We start from the raw sequence: 18341 nt of genomic DNA, 5'->3' as shown, positions 1-18341 counted from the left end.
TGCTTCTTTTGTGAGACAATTTATGCCCAGAGAGTCTCTATATCCACCCAGGAGTGTAAAAGGGCAACAGCAAATTTTCTTACGATGGACATTGAAAGAGGGGAGCAATACTCTTAGAAGCGTCATGCATGAAAATTAAAAAATTGCAAAAATTCATAGGCAATTCAACCAGCCTGTGGAACACGCTTTTTCTTTTCTTGTGTTTTTCGCAGGCAAGCGCGAGACGAGCGCGGGACGAGCGCGAGAAAGGTGCGAGGGGCGATACACGCGCAAGAGGGCGAGTATGTAAAAGACTACGGTATACGCATCATATTTTTGCGCTCGTTCTCTCACGCGTAACTTACTCTTCACACTTTCTTCGCACCTGCCTTGCGTTTTGCTATGCTCGCCTGAAAACGCAAAGAAATCGACGCCTATCCCGCAGAATTCACGATCCATATGCAATTCTCGTCGAAGCTTAAAATTACCGCCATTTTGAGGGAAAATGTTAAGTTTGGGCTCGATTTCCGCCGCTCTCTCGAGTCTGGTATTTTTCGTCCCTTCCCGAGAAGAGACTGTTGCTAAAAGACTACGGTATGCGCATCATATCTTTTGCGCTCGTTCTCTCACGCGTAACTTACTCTTCACGCTTTTTTCGCACCCGCCTTGCGTTTTCCCACGCTCGTCTGAGCTTAACTTAACATAGGCTCGATTACCAGCCGCTGTTCGGTAACTGGAGCCCGCGCTCCTTCCCTAACAGCGTCTGGTAATCGAACCCATGTCAGCTCAGACGTAATGAAAAAGTACTTGGTACCTGAACTCCGTAGCCGGCCACACGATCATAAGACTGAGATCCGTGCGGTGCCTTCATCGAACCAGGCCCCTGAAATTTGGTTTTTTTCTCGTTCAGTTGGCAGTTGTTTCTTCCTACACTTGTTAGAAAGTTGAAAGAAACGCACCGGCAATTTTGCTGACATTCAAACCAACAACTGAATTGCCCCGTCATGTCAAAAGTGTATGCAAATAGGGCTTGGCCATTGACCGTCTCTCCTCCAGTAGTGAAAGCGAAAGTGACAGAACATCTGGTGTGGCCAGAGCCCATAGTTATTGCAGCAGTCACAAATAAGCGAATGATGAAGTCACAAAGACGCTCTGGAGAGTTTCTCCTGGTATAAAAATTAAAAGTAAGGACTTCTTGGTTAACACAAATGGACAAACGATTGAAACAAATGTCACCTAGTTGTATCGGAAAACGATCAGGCTGTGAAATAGGTTTTTTTTGAAGAAAGAAAGTAACGTGGGGCGTTGCTTTCGGAATATTCAATTTTAGTATATTAAATATATCAAGGTACTTTCATTTTTACTCCGAAGCTCAGTTTTGAGAACTTATGCAAATTTTTTTTACTTGTTCACCTCAAGCGACCAGCCTCCACTTTAAACTAGAATGACAGCAAGAAATAAAAAATAATTTTAGAGTGTGGCAATCGTGCAACCTACACTCTGTAGCCAAATAGGATGTATACTAATTGGCAGTTTCGCCAGCGATATAAGTTCACGATGAAACTTATAGGCGAGATAAATATACATATTTTTGACGATAGACTTCGAAGCAGAAGGAAATGATGGAAAAGGAGATTGCGAGCATCTCGGAAACCATATGGTTTCCGAGATGCTTGCAATCTCACAATAAATATAAATATATTTCTTACAGTTCTGAATTTCTGAATTTTGTGAAATTCTCATAATCCCCTCAAAATATATATCAACAAACAAATAAACCAACTGGGCAGAGCTTAGAGCGGTTTTCCGAAAGTTCGCCAGTCTACAAACATCTGTTGCTTCTGGAAAGCACAAACAAGATGCGAGGATTAATGAACTCAGTAAGAGCTCGAGCATGCGCAGTTCTTAATTGGGTGTCGAGAAACCGCGAGGGAAGTAAACACAACAACAAGCCACAACAAAGGTTGAAAGCATCATCAATCGATGAAATCTCAAAGGAAAAAACAGGCAAACTGCATCAAGTGCTGAAAAATTCGAGTGACAAAGTCGCAGCTGGCTGAAGTTTTTTATCTGATTGGCTGAAAGCGTGGTGACAGTTTTTTGGACCAATCCCAGAGCGAAGCAAAGCTGAAGGTGTCCCACATGTACAACAGAAAAATGATCTATTAAAGTTTAAGCTTAAGTAAAATATCTAAAAAAGGTAAACTGTCAAATAATTAAAATGTCTGAATTTAGTAATATGTATAATTCTATAAAAAAAGCTTTTCTACAAAGGTGAGACTAATTCTCAAGAACATTCAGATCGTCAAGCTTAAAATATAAAATGATTAAGAGGGTAGTGACAGATGTAAAGACATGTGAAGATCGAGAGTCACTTTCTGATTGAAGTGTGATAAACAAAAAATCACCTAAGATAATACTTGTCTTAGTTTATATGTCACAAAGTTATATTGCATTTCATTTGAAGGCGTTTTACAGTGGTACTCACGGATTTAACGTTTATTATAGGAGTCCCAAATTCTATCACTTCAAAATAAACACCCTACGTTTTTACTTATTTCGTAGGAAACGATTCTTACACAACCATAATTTTTTTTCTGCGTAACGAAGAAGAGGGATGTTAAAGTGTCTATACGGCCAACAGGATTTTTATTGTTTTGGTATCTCTTTAACCTGTAAAAAAGTATTCTCAAAAAAAAAAAAAATTTGATTCTGACACCTCTTCACCCTAAAATCGAGCTTTAAAGTTCCCGCTTCGGCCACGCCCAATGAAGTTGACCGCGTAAGGGAAGATTGGTGTGAGTGACGTCACTTCAGTACTTTTACAACACATCTATTGGGCGTATTTATGTCGCCGAAAACTCTTTACCATACTGAAAAAAAACACAGTGAAATGAACCACTGGCAGGATTTGGCGCGTTCCTGACTTGACGTCACGACCCATTCTGAACCCAATCTCTTTTTTGCCCCGACTCACGGTCACCTTTAATGGGCGTGGCCAAAGCGGAAGTTTAAAGCTCGATTTCAGGGCGAAGACTCGTGAGAATCCAATTTTTATTTAAGAATAATTTTTTACATGTTAAATTCATATCAAAACTAAAAACCCTGTTGGCCGAGTAGACGCATTAAACTTCGTTGTTCAATGTGTACTACATTATAAAATAAAATAAACTGTCACAGACTGCACGTGGCTACTAGTATAGCACACCTTTTGTAGCATTGAAAAGAACCAGAGTTTGTATAATGACGCAAGAAGGTGGTTTTGCAGAATACTTGTCTCACATGCGAAACAGAAAACCCACCCCATCCATATGTTTATGAGTACCCTGTTCCACAAGGGAAAGATGACTAAAGAATATACTATCCAATTGAAATTCGACCAATAATTAAATGGTAGCAAAGAATAATATTTACAATGATACTAATGATACAAATAGTAATATAATAATAATTTGAAGGGACTAGCTCGAAAGGCTTATGATTTCTTTCCTTTGGGCTCCAACAATGATTATCTATGCTTATTTTAATTTTGCCTGTTAATTGGAGATAATTATATTGTTTTATTTTCCTTCAATTCCATTTCTGGGACTTGTGTTTTGGGATATTCCGCGTTATTTCGCGTCTCAGGACATTACACCATTCCACCGATCCACCGTTCCATCATCCAGCTTCTCGCTTCTCGCTTCGCAAATTTAGCGGCCTATCTCGGCCAAAGTCGCTGACTCAAACAGTAAAATGCTCTCTTTTCAAAGAAAAAAATTTCGTCAAAGTTTACGTAATGTACAGATCATGTCTATTAATTACGATATTTTACCAAGGGGAAGTTTTGATTTCAATCATGCGTCGAAGGATGCCACTGTGAAATTGTTTTGAGATGTTCATCGTCGTCAGTTCTAGTGTCACGTACGGCAAGAACTAGAAGATTATAGCGTCGGATCTACATATTTTGCTGATTTAGACTTTAAAGTTCTCTATCTTTAAAGACAATGTTTTATGATGCACCGATCACGCCAATTTAGATATTTCTGCAAGGAAAACTACTGTTTTAAATCTTGCACAATTCTGAAATGATTGAGAGATGTTTTTATCGCTTTCTCTTGTCTTCCATGGTGTCACGGGAAGAACTGAGAACGCTGTGTAAGAGGCTATAATCCAGAAATCACAAAAGGAGAGAACTCATCTGTGTATCGAATGCGAATGTCAAGCTAAAAGATACTCCGAAAAAAACAATAGCACTTGGAACCATTGGTCAAAATTGGGTCAAAGTCGAAATTCTCATGTAATACTCACTCACTCACTCACTCATTCATTTATCTTGACAACATATGTGGCTTTGCCACCCATGTGAGGCAGTGGCCACAAAAATTAACTAGCAAGAAACTGTTTTCTTTTGGTAAACACTTCTCCAGTTCCCTGCCCGTTTTTAGCAAGTAACTTACAAATTAGATAGCGGGAAGTTTTTCCGTTTCAGCGAAGTCTATTGCGCGAGTCAAAAGAAATCAGTGTATATATGAAAAATATTGTAGTACACGAGAACGAACAACTTCGAGCTAAGAAAAATATATACTCAAATAAAAAGTCTAAGAAAGTTTAATAAAAACGTTTCGGTCCGAGACCTTCATCAGTTGATACAATGACTTACAAATTCCTTAAATAGATTTATATAGGGCGTGATGACGCATGTAAACAAAAACAGTAATTACTACGCGAAAAATTATCACAATAAAAAGAAATGGAAAAGTTGTCGAATCCACTGAAAATGTTAAGGAACCAGCGTTGACTTGAAAGGCGGGAATTGTGCTAAAATTCCCCATCAACGCTGAGACTGGGACCTTTGATGCCCGCCCAATTTGAAAAAATTCTCCGCATTAATTATAGTTTATTCTTTTTTTTGGAGTGAAATTCCTGGCGCTTATTCAAACCGAAGGGTGCCAGAGAGAACAACTGTGCGCTCCAATATGCTTCTTTGGTAATTAGAAGTTTCTCGATGTTACCTGAATTGTTTACTGTCGCCTGCACTTGATCAATGCATTGGAATGAGAAATCGCTTAAATCGTGTGGTGTTTTGTTGAAATGTACCGCTACTTCACAGGTCTTTTTCTTAGTGACCATAGCGGACTTGTGGTTGCGAAATCTAACTCTAACGTCATTTGTTGTGGAACCAATGTATTGTAGGCGACATTTCTTGCACGAAGCCAAATAAATTATGTCCTTTGAATCACAGGAAAGTTTCGATCGTATCTTGTAACTCTTGCCTGTTTGAAAACTTAAAAAGGAATTAGATTCAACCAAGAAGTTGCGACAAAGATCGCATCTTGTTCTATTACATTTAAAACATCCCTTGACCTCAGCAACCCCTTCGCTTTCAATGTTAGGGCCATAATTTGACGATAAATTTGGCTTTAATTATAGAAAATGCCCGCAACAGATTGAAGACATGGTCAACTTCGAAGCCGAGCTCTTAAACATGGTGAATAACACTAAATTCAGGAAAGTCTCCGATAAGTTCCAGAACCAACTAAACGAAGACATAAAAAAGATCAACAACTCGCCCAAAGTCTTCATCCCGGCCGACAAGACCAGAAAATTCTACGAGCTCGACAAACCCCTTCACGACACACTCTTAGCCAACAATGTCTCTTCGACTTATCGTAAGGCAAATACCGATGCGCTCAACTCTATCAGTCAAGAAGCTAAACAAATAGCCACTGACCTCAACATCGAGGATAGCACAGAACGCTTCTCAACTAAACAAGCATTCATTACATTAAAAGATCACAAGGAAAACTTTCCTAACAAACCCACATGCTGATTGATCAACCCCGCGAGGAATGACCTCGGGAAAGTAAGAAAGCGCATCCTCGATAATATAAACAGCCGCATCCGTCAGCAAACTTCCTTGAACCAGCAGGAAAACTGTATGGACGTCATTAAATGGTTCGACAGCATCCCCGACAAACATAAGCATTCGTTCACTGTCTTCGATATAGACAACTTTTACCCTTCGATCACAGAAACCCTCCTCCTCGACGCCATCAACTACGCCAAAACCTTCACCACGATCACCGATCAAGACATCAACATCATCACGCACTGCCGTAAATCCCTCCTCTTCAACCACCACACCGCCTGGAAAAAGAAAACAAATGACATATTCGACGTCACAATGGGGAGCTACGATAGTGCCGCGATATGTGAACTCGTAGGTCTTTTCATCCTCGACACCCTCAGCAAAAAAACAGGTTAACACCAACATCGGCCTCTACAGAGACGACGGCCTAGCCTTACTAAAGAACGCATCAGGCCCGGAGGCGGACCGCCTTAGAAAAACAACATCAGTCCATTTCAAACAATACGGCCTTTCAATCTCCATAAACACCGACTTAAAAACAGTCAACTTCCTCGACGTCTCACTAAACCAAACGAAAGGAACACACTTCCCTTACAGAAAACCCAATAACGATCCCCTCTACGTCCATGCTAAATCCAACCATCCTCCTTCCATCATCAAGCACCTTCCACAGCCTATTAACCGGCGTATCTGTGACCTCTCCTGTAACAAAGATGTCTTCAACAAGGCCAAGCCCACATACGAAGACGCCCTGAAATCAAGCGGATATAACACCCATCTCTCCTACTTCAAGCCAGCCACACCTTCACCCCCTAGTTCCCGTGACTGCTCAAAAAAAAGGAAGACAGATAATCTGGTTCAAACCCCCCCTTTCAGCAAAAACGTCCAAACTAACGTCGTTAAAACTTTCCTTACACTTGTTCACCACGTTGGTAGCTCCATTTTCTGCCTTTAAAAGCACACACAACCCACAATTCCTCTATTCGCTCCGACGAAGGGCTAACGCTCGAAACGTCAGCTTTTGTAATCATTACGGTGGCCAACTTACCATTTCAACTTTGTTGATATATCCAAATTATTTGTTCAACCATTGCACACTTTCATTCTAATCAAGTGGTCACAGTTAAATAATCCGAGCTGCAACATATCAAAGACTAGACTATTTTGGGATCTTTGTTTACAGTCGCATCATTCTTTGGTGTTCTAGCTATAAGTGTAGACAGGTTCTTAGCTATTCATCTTCACCTCAGATACCAGCATGCAGCTTCTTTTTTTTTTTTTTTTTTTTTTTTTTTTTCCAACGAATTTACCGGGGGTGTGACTAGACCCGGAAGGGTTAGTGCGAACGGAACACAAGGTCCATGCGAGGCACCACCCCTCCCCCCAATTCACCCTAGGCACTGCACTGCACAAAGATAGGCACTGCACAAAGATAAACCACAACACCGGGCACTGCGTGCCCTACTCTTTTCAAGGAGTGTGTGGGTTCTTTAGCTTGTGACTCACAAGCGCGTTGTTATTGTCGTGATCTCCATATGGGTAATGAGTGCGCTTATTTCAACAATAGGGACCTTACGCAGTGAGGACAGCAACGCCAAGAAAGACTTCGATTGAAAAATGAATTTCTACTTCTAATTAGAATTTCAAAAATGGCTGCATGTGTTTACCCTCTCATTCGGCGCCACACCTCAACTTCAGCCGAACGTATAAAAGTAGCGTTGAGTTCCAAATGGAAATGAAAATAATTTGTCATCGCGGTTCCCGTTCGCGAACGACGCAAATTTTGGTGATTTCAAGTTGTTGTTTTGCACAGGACAGCTAGGAAATGTACAAAGTTTTAAAACGCATGTGCTGAGTTATTGTTCTGCCACTTAGACCTTTTGTTCTTTCACCTCCTCATTTCTGTCGCCGTCGTGCTTTGCTTAAGCTCCCTAACAATATTGTGGGACTTCGTCTCGGGGATTATTCGACGATATTCACCTCGCATTCGGCGAATAATTGTTAAATATATATTTATGTTAGTGCGCCCTACTTCCAGAGTCCCTCACCACTTGTTACCACCTTATCACGTTTGAAAGTAACGCAATCTTCCCTAATCTCCATTAGAAAAGCATTCCTGTGCGACGAAAGTACAATTCAGGCAATTATGGCCGTGGTAAAGATTGTTGTTTGGTCATGTTTGGTGGCTGTTCTCGGCTACTTTGCCTCCCAAGAGTTTGCAATGGTCACCGAAAGCTTTTCAATACAAAAGCTTATACCTGCCGAGAGGAAGGATGTTTTTGACTTGTTGATCAATCCAGATTACCTCTTGAAGTTTCATTCCTTGTGGTAAGTTGCTGTTAAGTCCGAAAATCGAGCATTAGGAATCTCGGTTAATTTAAGTGTATAGGCCGCTTTGGTCACCATGCAGTTTGACGAGTCAGAGATGTGTTTGATCCACTGAACAGATCTGAAAGATTCCGACAGTTATCTATTCTTTCCATTGTTTTGTTTTGCTTTTTTTTTAGTCAAAGAAACGAGTGTTTAATCACGTAGGGACTTACACAGAAATCCGTTCAACCACAGACAGCCCAACCTCACTGCTAAAAAGCGGACGTGACTCTTACTGTGTTGCGCAATTTTTTTTATATTAATAAAGGTTTGTATGGGATGTTATTGGTTTGCCTTAAAAGAGAGAAAAAATGTCTTGTTTTGAAATAAAAAGGACTTACCATATTGCCTTGTTGTTTTCTTTGTTGATTACCAGCATCTCAGGCCATTTTGAAGCGATTTCGGCGAGTTAGCTCTATTTTGGTGTTCAACTGCTTTATTTTAGCAGTTGAACACCAAAATAGTGCTAACTCGCCGAAAACGCTTTAAAATGGCCTGAGACGCTGGTAATCAACAAAGAAAATAAAAAGGCAAAAAGATAAGTCAATTTTATTTCAAAAAGAGACATTTTTTTCTCTCTTTTAAGGCAAACCGATAACATCACATACAAATCTTTATAAATCGGTCAGTGTAAAACGAAGACTGCAGACCGAGGGTAAAATGCAGACTGAGGGTAAAATGCAGACTGCAGACTGCAGACCAGGGGTAAAGTGCAGTCTGGGGGTAAAATATTAATAATAAAAAAAACGAGTCTTAAGGATGAGATAAAGAGTGTTCGTACCCGTAAACTAATGTCACGTCAGGACTCACGAAACATACAAAGGCCGCTTCATGTTATGAGTTTTGGTGTTTGTATAGCCCACGTCACCTTTCAGCAATTTCAATTCACAAACCTCTTGATACATTGAAGTCGAGTACAAAGATTGAATGTCTTTCACAAACTATGCTCGATACCTACAAGTTTACCTTGCCTTGTTCTTGTGCTGTCGTGTTTTGCTTGCCTTGTCTTCCAAGGCTATATGTAGAATTTGAACGCTGAAAGAGTTACTCGGTCCTAGACCTATTCGCGAAAGCACAATTCAAAATGGCCGACTTGTAAACAAAGGTAAGATACATAGCATTACGATCAGTTTGGGCGCTTCTGGGAAACTTCGTTCAACAAAATGGGGAGTTTAAGAGCTCGAGGTTGATGGTATGTTTGACTACGGCGAATAAACGCCTTTTGTTTTGAGTTTTCGGGATTTTGAAAAAAAAATTACGGGTACGCGTAGGAACACTCCCAAGTCTTGTTTTTTATTATTAATATTTTACCCTCAGTCTGCATTTTAACCCTGGTCTGCAGTCCGCAGACTGCATTTTATTCCCGGTCTGCAGTCTGCAGTCCGCAGTCTGCGCTTTGCACTGACCGCTTTAAAAATATGACGTTGCGCAACACTGTAAGAGTCACGTCCGCATTTCTAGTAGTGAGCTTGGGTTGCCTGTGGTTCAACTAGTGAAATAAAAACTTAGAGAGAGATGCAACGGTATACTGGAAAAGATTTCCGTATAACCCCATACATTGTTTATGCATTCCACTTCATAAAGACTAAATATAAAGGTTTCTTTGCAATGCTCTATGCATAATTAATGTATGGGATTATATGGAAATCTTGCCTTTTGCGTTTTCAGTCGTGCGGAGGCAAGCACGAAGTATGAGTCACGCGGGATGGGAGAAGCACAAAATTATTTTTTTGCTCTTACCCATGCGGTGACGTGTGCTTCGCGTTCGCCTAGCGCTCGACTCCATTCGCTTGGAAAGCGGAAAAAAAAATACGCTTGTTCTGCAGGCTACCCTTCGAAAAGTCTGAATTAGTGTCGCGCCAAACAGCTTTACTTGCCGGTGGGAGGTCTACATATTACATTGGATGACAGGTTCGAGTGCTGCCAATGTCATTGTGCAATGTCCTTGGGCAAGATATTGAAATTTATACTCACACAGTGCACCTCTCCACCCAGGAGTAAATTAGGGTACGGGAAAACTGCTGTGTACAGTAGAGTGCGTGGGTAATATGTTAGAGAGTAGCATCCCATCCCTTAGGAGAAGTAGTACTACTAGTCACTTCATGAAATGGAAACTGACAGGGATGTAAGGCCCAAATAATTCGCATGGAGGTGCGCGGGCCAATTGAATTCTTTTATCCAAGTGGAAGATGCATGAGTAGAGCAGGAGTCATGCAAAGGCTTGTGCAACTAATGTTTCTTTCATATGAATAAGATAAATAACTAAAACCCACTTGATGGGCAAGGATATTAATGCTGGTGCAAGGTGGGTAATTAGGCTGAAGAGCACACTGAACCCTTTTCATTTGATGTCACATCTGTTTACATGACATGGAATATTCCTCTGTCGGATATGGGGGAGAGTCCACTTTAATCTGACGTATTGAACAAGCTGCAAAGTTTAAAGGACAGAATTGCATTCTACTGGTGACATTTTCTCCAGCTCCCTACTGACTGATGTTTCCACACCTAGAGTGGAAGTTATCTCTAGAGGATAACTAGTGCCATCTGATGGTAAGAGGGTCCTGGAATGAGGGCTGGCTCAGATTGTCAACAGTTCTCTCCCATTCAAATTTAACCCTATCACTCACAAGATCTTGTCAGTAATTCTCCTTACTGTCTGCCATACAATTCTTATGATGTTAGTTGGGTGAATTTGGTATTGGATCCACTAATAATCCTCTGATTGATATTTTCTTTATTCTCATTGCTTGTCTGCTTGATTTTGTATTAATATTGTAAGGAGAGATGATTTCTTGGTCACTCATGGGAGTTTATAAGGACTTCAGTCAGCCCTCAGACTTCAAAACTGTGCTGAGGATAGAGTGTTGACTCTTCTTCTGTCATGTATCTACAAGTAATCAGCATGGTTTTTTCCTTCAATTTCAGTGTTGGTATTACCAATGTAACCACAGTACATGGAAGAGATGGAACAAAAACTGTTCAGTATGTTTTTCATGAGGCACCAGTCATTTCATTAGGGTTCTTTGAAACCAGGCAAATCATCATTTTTCCTGTGAATTTGACCGTTGTAGAGGAAAATGCAATCATTGAGAGCAGAGCCTCACTGATGGGTGGTTATTTCAAGATAAAACAGATGTGGAAGATGGCTGATTACACAAATGGTAATGAAAAAGATGTAATCACCTCAATAGAAGAACACTTTGAGGGCACTTCCTTTCGTATTTTGTTACGATATTCCAAGAAGGTAGCCTTTGGAGTACACAATAACTTGGTTGAAAATATGATACAGCATTTCTTGAAGGAAAGTAAAAAATCAAATCATGACAAGTAGCTAGTAACTAAGAGCATTCTTTTAGAGTAATCTCTGTTCAATAATATTCCATGGTTTGCCTGAACACTTTCATATTTCACTAGGTGTTACATCATAAGGATTTTATTAACCTTTTCCATAGGTGGTAGTCTCCTCTCGCAGCCATTCTTTGTCTCGGGATCCCTGTGTTTGTGGGGAGGGAGACACAGGGATCCCGAGACAAAGAATAGCTGGGAGAGGAGACTATACATAGGTTGCTGCTGATAGTGTGATGTACGTGTATGATTAAATCAATTTTTGATAATTTGCTTTAAGCGCATAAGGTCCTAGTGAGCAAACGGTCGCGAAATTAATCTGTATTGCAAAGAAAAAGATGTGCAACATAGTTTTATTAATAAAGTTGTGTCTTTTACCAACTCGAGTTTTAGAAACATTCCTTCTGTCAGAGGTAAAAAGGGCAACATCATAAAAGACACATGTTGCCATGATCCTGATGTTACATCACTGGCCTCACTGGCCTCACTGGCTTAATTTACATAAGTTTAAAAACTATATTTGGAGGAGGAGATGGAAAATTGATTTGTTCCCACAACTAACAGAATCTACTCGAGATTATAAGCAACCTCTGCCGTGAAACATAACAGTTTTGATTTAAGACCATTCAAGGCCCTTTGGACCACATGCCTTTTTTTAATTTTCTAACTTTTTGAACATCTTATTGGAAGGGGCACTTGAACATCAAATCCAGCACTAGGGTAAGGCATTTCAATGCAGTTTTCATGCCAAGGGGCAGGAATTTGAACAAACCAATCTTCGATAATTTAAATGCTTGAGAGGATGTTGTTGCTTCAAACTGATTGACCCATCAGTTTCAAGGTTTGCTTGTTTATTTGTATCCTAACGAAGCAATGCACAAATTTTCCAAAGCATTTCAGATGATTAAATCCCCAAGAATTTTAACATAATTATAAACTTTTGAGGAATAATAGTAAAATGAGCTGATCTTATTTTTCAAGCTGCCTTTGGATTTATTAGTATATTTTGGAATAATCTGCTTTGATTTTACGTTTGCGCAAGAAAAGCAAATGTTTGGCTCAGTGTAATCAGTCATGAATGCTTTTTCCTCTAATTTGAATATTTATCATAATGCAGTAAATGGTTTGAACCCGGGGGTAACATGTGAAGGTGTAGTCTGATCGTCCGGTTGAGTGTAGTCCTGAGAAAGATCACTTGACTCTGATGATGACTTCCGCACAGGTTGTCGAAACGTCAGTCACTACCACCAACAACAGTCCTTCTCAGGACTACACTCACCCGAACGATCAGACCACACCTTCACATTTATCATAATGATTGAAACTCGAAAGTTTAGAGCCTGTTCAGATTTTCCCACTAATGTACTTTGACCACAAACTGCATGTGCCAATCTTTAATCTTGAAACATTTACTAGTGCTTGAGTCAGTTTGCTAGACATAACGTCTCGTAGTCACGTTCGACGCACTAAAAACTACTATAAAACGAATACAAGAATTGTAAAAACGTGTAAAATGGTATATAAAAAGTCACTTGTAACAATGTAGCGGAATTCCAAATCGATTTCGATCAATTACGATCCTCATCAGTAGTACTCCGCCATGTTTAAAATACTCATAAATAATTATGAGTATTTTAAACATGGCGGAGTACTACTGATGAGGATCGTAATTGATCGAAATCGATTTGGAATTCCGCTACATTGTTACAAGTGACTTTTTATATACCATTTTACACGTTTTTACAATTCTTGTATTCGTTTTATAGTAGTTTTTAGTGCGTCGAACGTGACTACGAGACGTTATGTCTAGCAAACTGACTCAATTATCGAAAACGTTCCTGGCCTCGGCCCACAAAATTTCATCACAATTTACTAGTGCCTTGCACTGAAATGGTTGTGCTCCTAAGTACAGTACTTCTGAAGGCCTTGTAGCATGACAATCCCTGAACAAAGGATCGTGCAAAATAATGGTGGTTAAAGTCATATTCTGGGCCTGTTTGGCAGCCTTTCTTGCTTACTTTTCCAACCAAGAGCTTACAGCGGTTACAGAAATTTTCTCAATAAAGAAGCTGATACTGGTGAAGAGGACGGATGTTTATGATTTGTTTGTCAATCTTGAGAAACTCTGGAAATTGTGTCACCCCTTGCTGTAAGTAAATCATGGTGGAACTTTGCTACTGCAGAGTCTCCAAGTGTTTTTTGCTTTGTTTTGTTATTTTGTTTTCAAAAACTTAAGATAAGTTTCAAGATTGAATAATTGTCCACCTTATTACCAAAATGTGGGTCTGTTCTGAACCTTTTTTTTGGCAGTCTGAGAGAAAAACAGCAATGTACTTATCGCATAGAATGATGCAATCCTTTCATGTCCACATTATTTATGACCTCATGGTTGAGGGTGTGTTCTGATCCACTGGCTTTGAAATTTGAGTTAAAACAAAAATTGTAAGGTATAGATGGTGTGTATGATCCATTAGATAAGTGTCACAATATTGGTGAGACTGCCATAGATGGCTTGAAAACAGAAGTCACCATCAGGGTTACCTGAAGATGACTTCTGCACATGTAGGTTAATACTAATCTAACTAAATGTCAGTTTCTCTGCCATTAAAATATGGACTGAGCTTACTTTTTTGACCTCAAAGTTGCTCACAACACAGAGGGAAGAAAAGCTGGCAGGTGTTCACAAACACACAAGCCCCCCCTCCCCCCCCCTTTTAGCTCAAGGTCTGGATCTGCCCATGGTATCATAAACAAATAACAGGAGTGATTTGGATATATGAACAAAGTTAAAATGGTAAATTGGCCACCGTAATGATCACAAAAGCTGACGTTTCGAACGTTAGCCCTTCGTCAGAGCAAATAGAGGAATTGTGGGTTGTGTGTGCTTTTAAAGGCAGAAAATGGAGCTACGTTATTGTAATCGTTATGGTGGCCAATTTACCATTTCAACTTTGTTGATATATCCAAATTATTTCGTTACCCCCACCGACGCAGCCCCAAACAGTTTCTTTCGAAACTATCAGCCTTTATTCAAATAACAGGAGTGGCTGACAACTTAGTTTACATAATTATATCTTTCTGTAACAGTTACAGTACTAACCAGAAGCATTGTCAAATGAGGCTGCAAGGTTTGCCATAATACTTCTTATTTTACTGGTTGCTGAGAACTGATCCTTTTAATTGCACTATTATTTAATTTTCTTAAGTTCACATTCAGGTTTGTTGTGAAATTTTGCTTTAGTCGGACATAGTGAACTGTGATAAGTTTAGTTTCAGTTTTACAACACAAAATCAGAAAGAGGTCCAAACTGATTCTGACTTGTTCTGACACAGTAAAGTTGCATTTGCTTCAAAAGCATACCCACTTCTAGACTTGTAGTTCCAGCAAGTACATGAAATAATAGTTTAAATAATGCACTCAATACCACACTGTGGTACAATATTCAACTAAGTGTAATCTGGAAGGCAATTTTGCTGGTTTTGCATATCACCCACTGGTTAAAAACTTCAGTCCTGTTCCATTTCTTTGCTATTTTGGGGTTCTACTATCCTCAAGCATTCATCTACAAATTCTGTGAATATAGGTATTTGCATGGCTTGTCCAAGAAGTTTCTCAGGATCTTCTGATGCATCAATTCCTTTGATCATTTCTTGCAGATGTTTATTATGTAGCATGCTGCATAGTTCTTGTGAGTGACCTGACAGAAAAAGCAAATAAATCATGGGGTCACACCTGAACTGATACATGTTAAATACAGCTCAAACCATCATGAGTCGATTTTACCATTACAGGGTTGTGGTCTAGCGGCACCCGGTGGCCCCTAGCACCTTACTTTCACTCTTGGGTGACTTGGAAATTTTATTTTTTTCATATAAAAGCATATGTCGGGCACCCTGTATTTCAAAGTTTCAAAGCAGTGGGCTCCCTTCACTTTTTCTTGGAACACACCCTTGCATTACCACCTAAAATAAAGCCATCAATCCTAGAAAAATGTCATTAAAACTCTGGCAAAAGGAATACAAACCAAGGCATCTCTACTACTGTTTGTTTTCTTCCCTTCCACTTCGCAAAAACTGATTTTAGCTCCTTGGTTGTTATCTCTACTACCAATTCTATTTGCAGAAGGACAGGGACATGAATTGACCAGAGTATATCCACTCCTTCTGGATGTGCAACCTCCTTCCCAGGTTCCTCTTTCTTCCTCCCTTGAGGAAAGACCCTGGTTGTGGATGGTCATGAGCCCATGCAAACCAAAGTGTGGTTCCTTGACTTAACTTTTTCCACAGGGCAATTAAATTATATCGCCAGGAGCCTGACAAATCACTAGTGCTCTTTCAAAAAATTTTCCTATTACTGTACCTGTCCAGTTAGTATTGAAAACAAATTTTACGTATTAGCCCCTCTGTTATTTTGTTTCTTTTTTCTGTAATTTACCAAAATCAGGGAGACATGTGACCAGCCATAACCAGGGTCCTTACTCTTTTTTTTTTTTTCTAACCATTTTCACTGCATTATCGCAGTAGGGTAAGACTAGAACAGAACATATGCAAACCATGCGAGTAGTCCACCCAATAAATCCCACCCATCCCACCCCAGGGGAGGACATCCATCACACAGTAATCTCGTGTGTGGGAAATTAATGTCCTAACCCTGCAGGAGACTAGACCTCCATTTATTCGTCCCTATCCGAGAAGACTAGAACGTCCACCCATCTCTTGATGTTATAGAAAGGTAGCATATTCTTCTCAATTATTTTAAGACCTTGAGTGTTGGTCCGGCCGGGGCTTGAACCCTCGATGTCCTGCACAAGAGCCCAGCGCTCTATCCATTGAGCTAACCAGGAGACGGAGAAAGAGAGAAGACCCTTAGAATGAGGTTGCTGGATGGGATGCTGATTCATCCCAAGTTCCTTCCCCCCTCCACAGCATTCTGTCTGGTTACCCGGACAGTTCTCTGTTACTAATTTACACTCCACGTTGGACAGAGGCCCTGTGAGAGTAGAGTGTCTTGCCAAGCAATACAACACAATTACCCCATTAGGTCTTGGATCATGTGCACTATAGCTGTCCGTATACCAGTCAATGTAGCAGTCCATATGGTGGTTGACATATCGGTCGATTGTCAGTCAATAATTGGTTGATAGTACATTGATACTCAGTTAACAGTTATTTGATGATTGGTGCTCAGTTGGCAAGGCCTTAGTTCATGTGTACTGTAGGTAGTGTCAGGTCGCTATGGTGGCTGATGTAGCAGTTGACACAGTGGCCGACATATTGGTTGATTGTTACTAGCTAATTGGTTAATAGTAGGCTAATAGTCAGTTGACAGTCACTTGAAAGATAGTCAGTTGAGAGTAGTCTTGATAGATATGCAGTCTGTGTGTTAACCAACAATCACCTGATATATTGGCCGAAATGTCAACTTATTGACCTATATATCCCTTGAGAGTTGACTGATATATTGGCCGATATATCAGTTGACACTACCCATAGTTGGCGTGATCCAGGGTCTCCAACCTGGACCTCTTAAGCTAGATTCCAGGGCAGTAATGGTAAGTCATTGCATCTCTACATTTTACTTACAGGGAGGATGTAAGTAATATTCTGGTGCATGAAAGCATTGTCAAGAGAGGTAGTTACCAAGTTTATCTAAAACTTTTCTACTGATCCTGTCTTCATCATCTGATTTTTCACTAGAATCACTCTCTGTGATTTCTCCTTCCTCTGGTTCTACAAGAGAAAATATTTTATATGTGACAAACTACTTTTTTGAACACATTTTTTTTTAATAATCTTGAATAAAAATCATCTCGCACCTTTCGTAGCCAGTGATATGGCTCTTGATTTTCTCTCATTTTCTGCTAGTCTGTCTTTTTTTCTTCTATTTGTTTCTCTTTCACATAAGTCATCTGCGACAGAATAATGATGTAACAGTTAAGAAAATGGCTACAAAGTTAAAATTTTACTTCAAATTCATGCATGGGCATTTATACTGATCACCCCTCAATCAAACATTAAGGTAATGAGAATAAAGAAAATGATCACAGACTACAGAAGCTCTTGATTTGCAGACAAATTTTCCTTGTAAGTAAACCACAGGAAATAGGGGAAACAGAATGGAGGAATGTAATAATGATTTTAGGGTTTAAATTAAAAGGTTAAGATTTAAAGCTCTTCTGGTGATATCAAATAAAGTAATGGCAAATAAAGTGCTACAATTCAGGTTTGCTAAGGGTATGATGCAACCACTTCCTCTGATCTGCTCTCACTCTGGACACCAGTCGCTCATGAAGAGACGATCGTGTTACAATCGTACTGTGACATTATTTGTTTGAACTTTCGAATTCTTAGATCTATATCTAGATGTGATGGTAAAAAAGAGAGACTCTGATTTTGGAAAAATTGGCCAGGATATGGAAATATCATACCTTTATGAACCTTGAAGCAGGATAGAGAGCAACTAAAAAATAGAAAAACTTCTATTACGTTGAGATAGATATATATATATATAGGAAGCTCTTTGTTATGGGAGCAGATCGAATCATTGGACGTGTTTACTTACTATTTCGTACTGCAAGACGGGCATTTGTACTTGTGGCAGGCTTCTTTACAGACTTCGCAAGTTTTTGATTGCATATTTCACTTTTCCTTCATCACATAAATGATTGGAAAAACAAAATTATGAGAAGAAACCACGTTTTCCGTCGAAACCACGTTGTCTGTGTTTTCTTCTCCCTTGGCTCCTGTCAAAAGACTGGGTACTAATATAATTTCAGCCCCCCCTGCCACCCCG

At 39.8% G+C, this 18341-nt stretch overlaps 3 protein-coding genes across 10 annotated transcripts in view; 1 reads left to right on the top strand and 2 right to left on the bottom strand.

The window, feature by feature from the left end:
• The window catches only part of LOC111329319 (uncharacterized), a 32437-nt gene extending 24892 nt beyond the window's left edge, over positions 1-7545 (bottom strand). For 6 of the 7 annotated variants that reach the window (XM_088743195.1, XM_088743196.1, XM_088743197.1 and 3 more), the window contains exons 1-2: positions 1689-7545; positions 794-1145 (exon numbers count right to left, since the gene is read on the bottom strand). In XM_088743195.1, coding sequence (XP_088599321.1) covers positions 794-1081 — 288 coding nt within the window. In that variant the 5' untranslated portion in view covers positions 1082-1145; positions 1689-7545. The remainder of the gene's footprint in view (positions 1-793; positions 1146-1688) is intronic. The other variant, XR_015994654.1, reaches the window with a different exon arrangement.
• A 301-nt stretch (positions 7546-7846) lies between these two features.
• Positions 7847-11934, top strand: LOC111329318 (uncharacterized). The gene is made up of 2 exons (XM_022933981.2): positions 7847-8158; positions 11129-11934. The coding sequence occupies exons 1-2, from the start codon at positions 7977-7979 to the stop codon at positions 11532-11534; spliced, it is 588 nt and encodes a 195-aa protein (XP_022789716.1). The 5' UTR covers positions 7847-7976; the 3' UTR covers positions 11535-11934.
• Positions 11935-14552: 2618 nt separating this feature from the next.
• LOC111329317 (zinc finger HIT domain-containing protein 3) lies at positions 14553-18311 on the bottom strand. 2 transcript variants are annotated; one of them, XM_088742948.1, is made up of 6 exons: positions 18111-18311; positions 17977-18008; positions 17365-17457; positions 17189-17278; positions 16311-16382; positions 14553-15246 (listed from the first exon to the last, which is right to left on the bottom strand). In XM_088742948.1, the coding sequence occupies exons 1-6, from the start codon at positions 18182-18184 to the stop codon at positions 15056-15058; spliced, it is 552 nt and encodes a 183-aa protein (XP_088599074.1). In that variant the 5' UTR covers positions 18185-18311; the 3' UTR covers positions 14553-15055. The 2 variants fall into 2 exon arrangements, with proteins under 2 accessions (XP_088599074.1, XP_022789714.1); XM_022933979.2 differs by lacking the exon at positions 16311-16382 and having other exon boundaries at positions 18111-18202.
• Positions 18312-18341: the final 30 nt, after the last annotated feature.

Source organism: Stylophora pistillata, chromosome 13 (genome assembly GCF_964205215.1).
Source record: "Stylophora pistillata chromosome 13, jaStyPist1.2, whole genome shotgun sequence".
NCBI lineage: Eukaryota > Metazoa > Cnidaria > Anthozoa > Scleractinia > Pocilloporidae > Stylophora > Stylophora pistillata.
Note: the sequence above shows the minus strand (reverse complement) of the source record. Positions and strands in the feature narration are given on the sequence as shown.

What these genes read in the sequence shown, in the direction of transcription:
- LOC111329318 (XM_022933981.2), top strand. Translation starts at nt 7,977, where the DNA reads ATGGCCGTGGTAAAGATTGTTGTTTGGTCATGTTTGGTGGCTGTTCTC. An exon ending in TTGAAGTTTCATTCCTTGTG is followed by an intron (nt 8,159 to 11,128) that starts GTAAGTTGCTGT and finishes CTTCAATTTCAG; the next exon opens with TGTTGGTATTACCAATGTAA.
- LOC111329317 (XM_088742948.1), bottom strand. Translation starts at nt 18,184, where the DNA reads ATGCAATCAAAAACTTGCGAAGTCTGTAAAGAAGCCTGCCACAAGTAC. An exon ending in CCGTCTTGCAGTACGAAATA is followed by an intron (nt 18,009 to 18,110) that starts GTAAGTAAACAC and finishes TCTATTTTTTAG; the next exon opens with TTGCTCTCTATCCTGCTTCA. An exon ending in CTGCTTCAAGGTTCATAAAG is followed by an intron (nt 17,458 to 17,976) that starts GTATGATATTTC and finishes ATTCTGTCGCAG; the next exon opens with ATGACTTATGTGAAAGAGAA.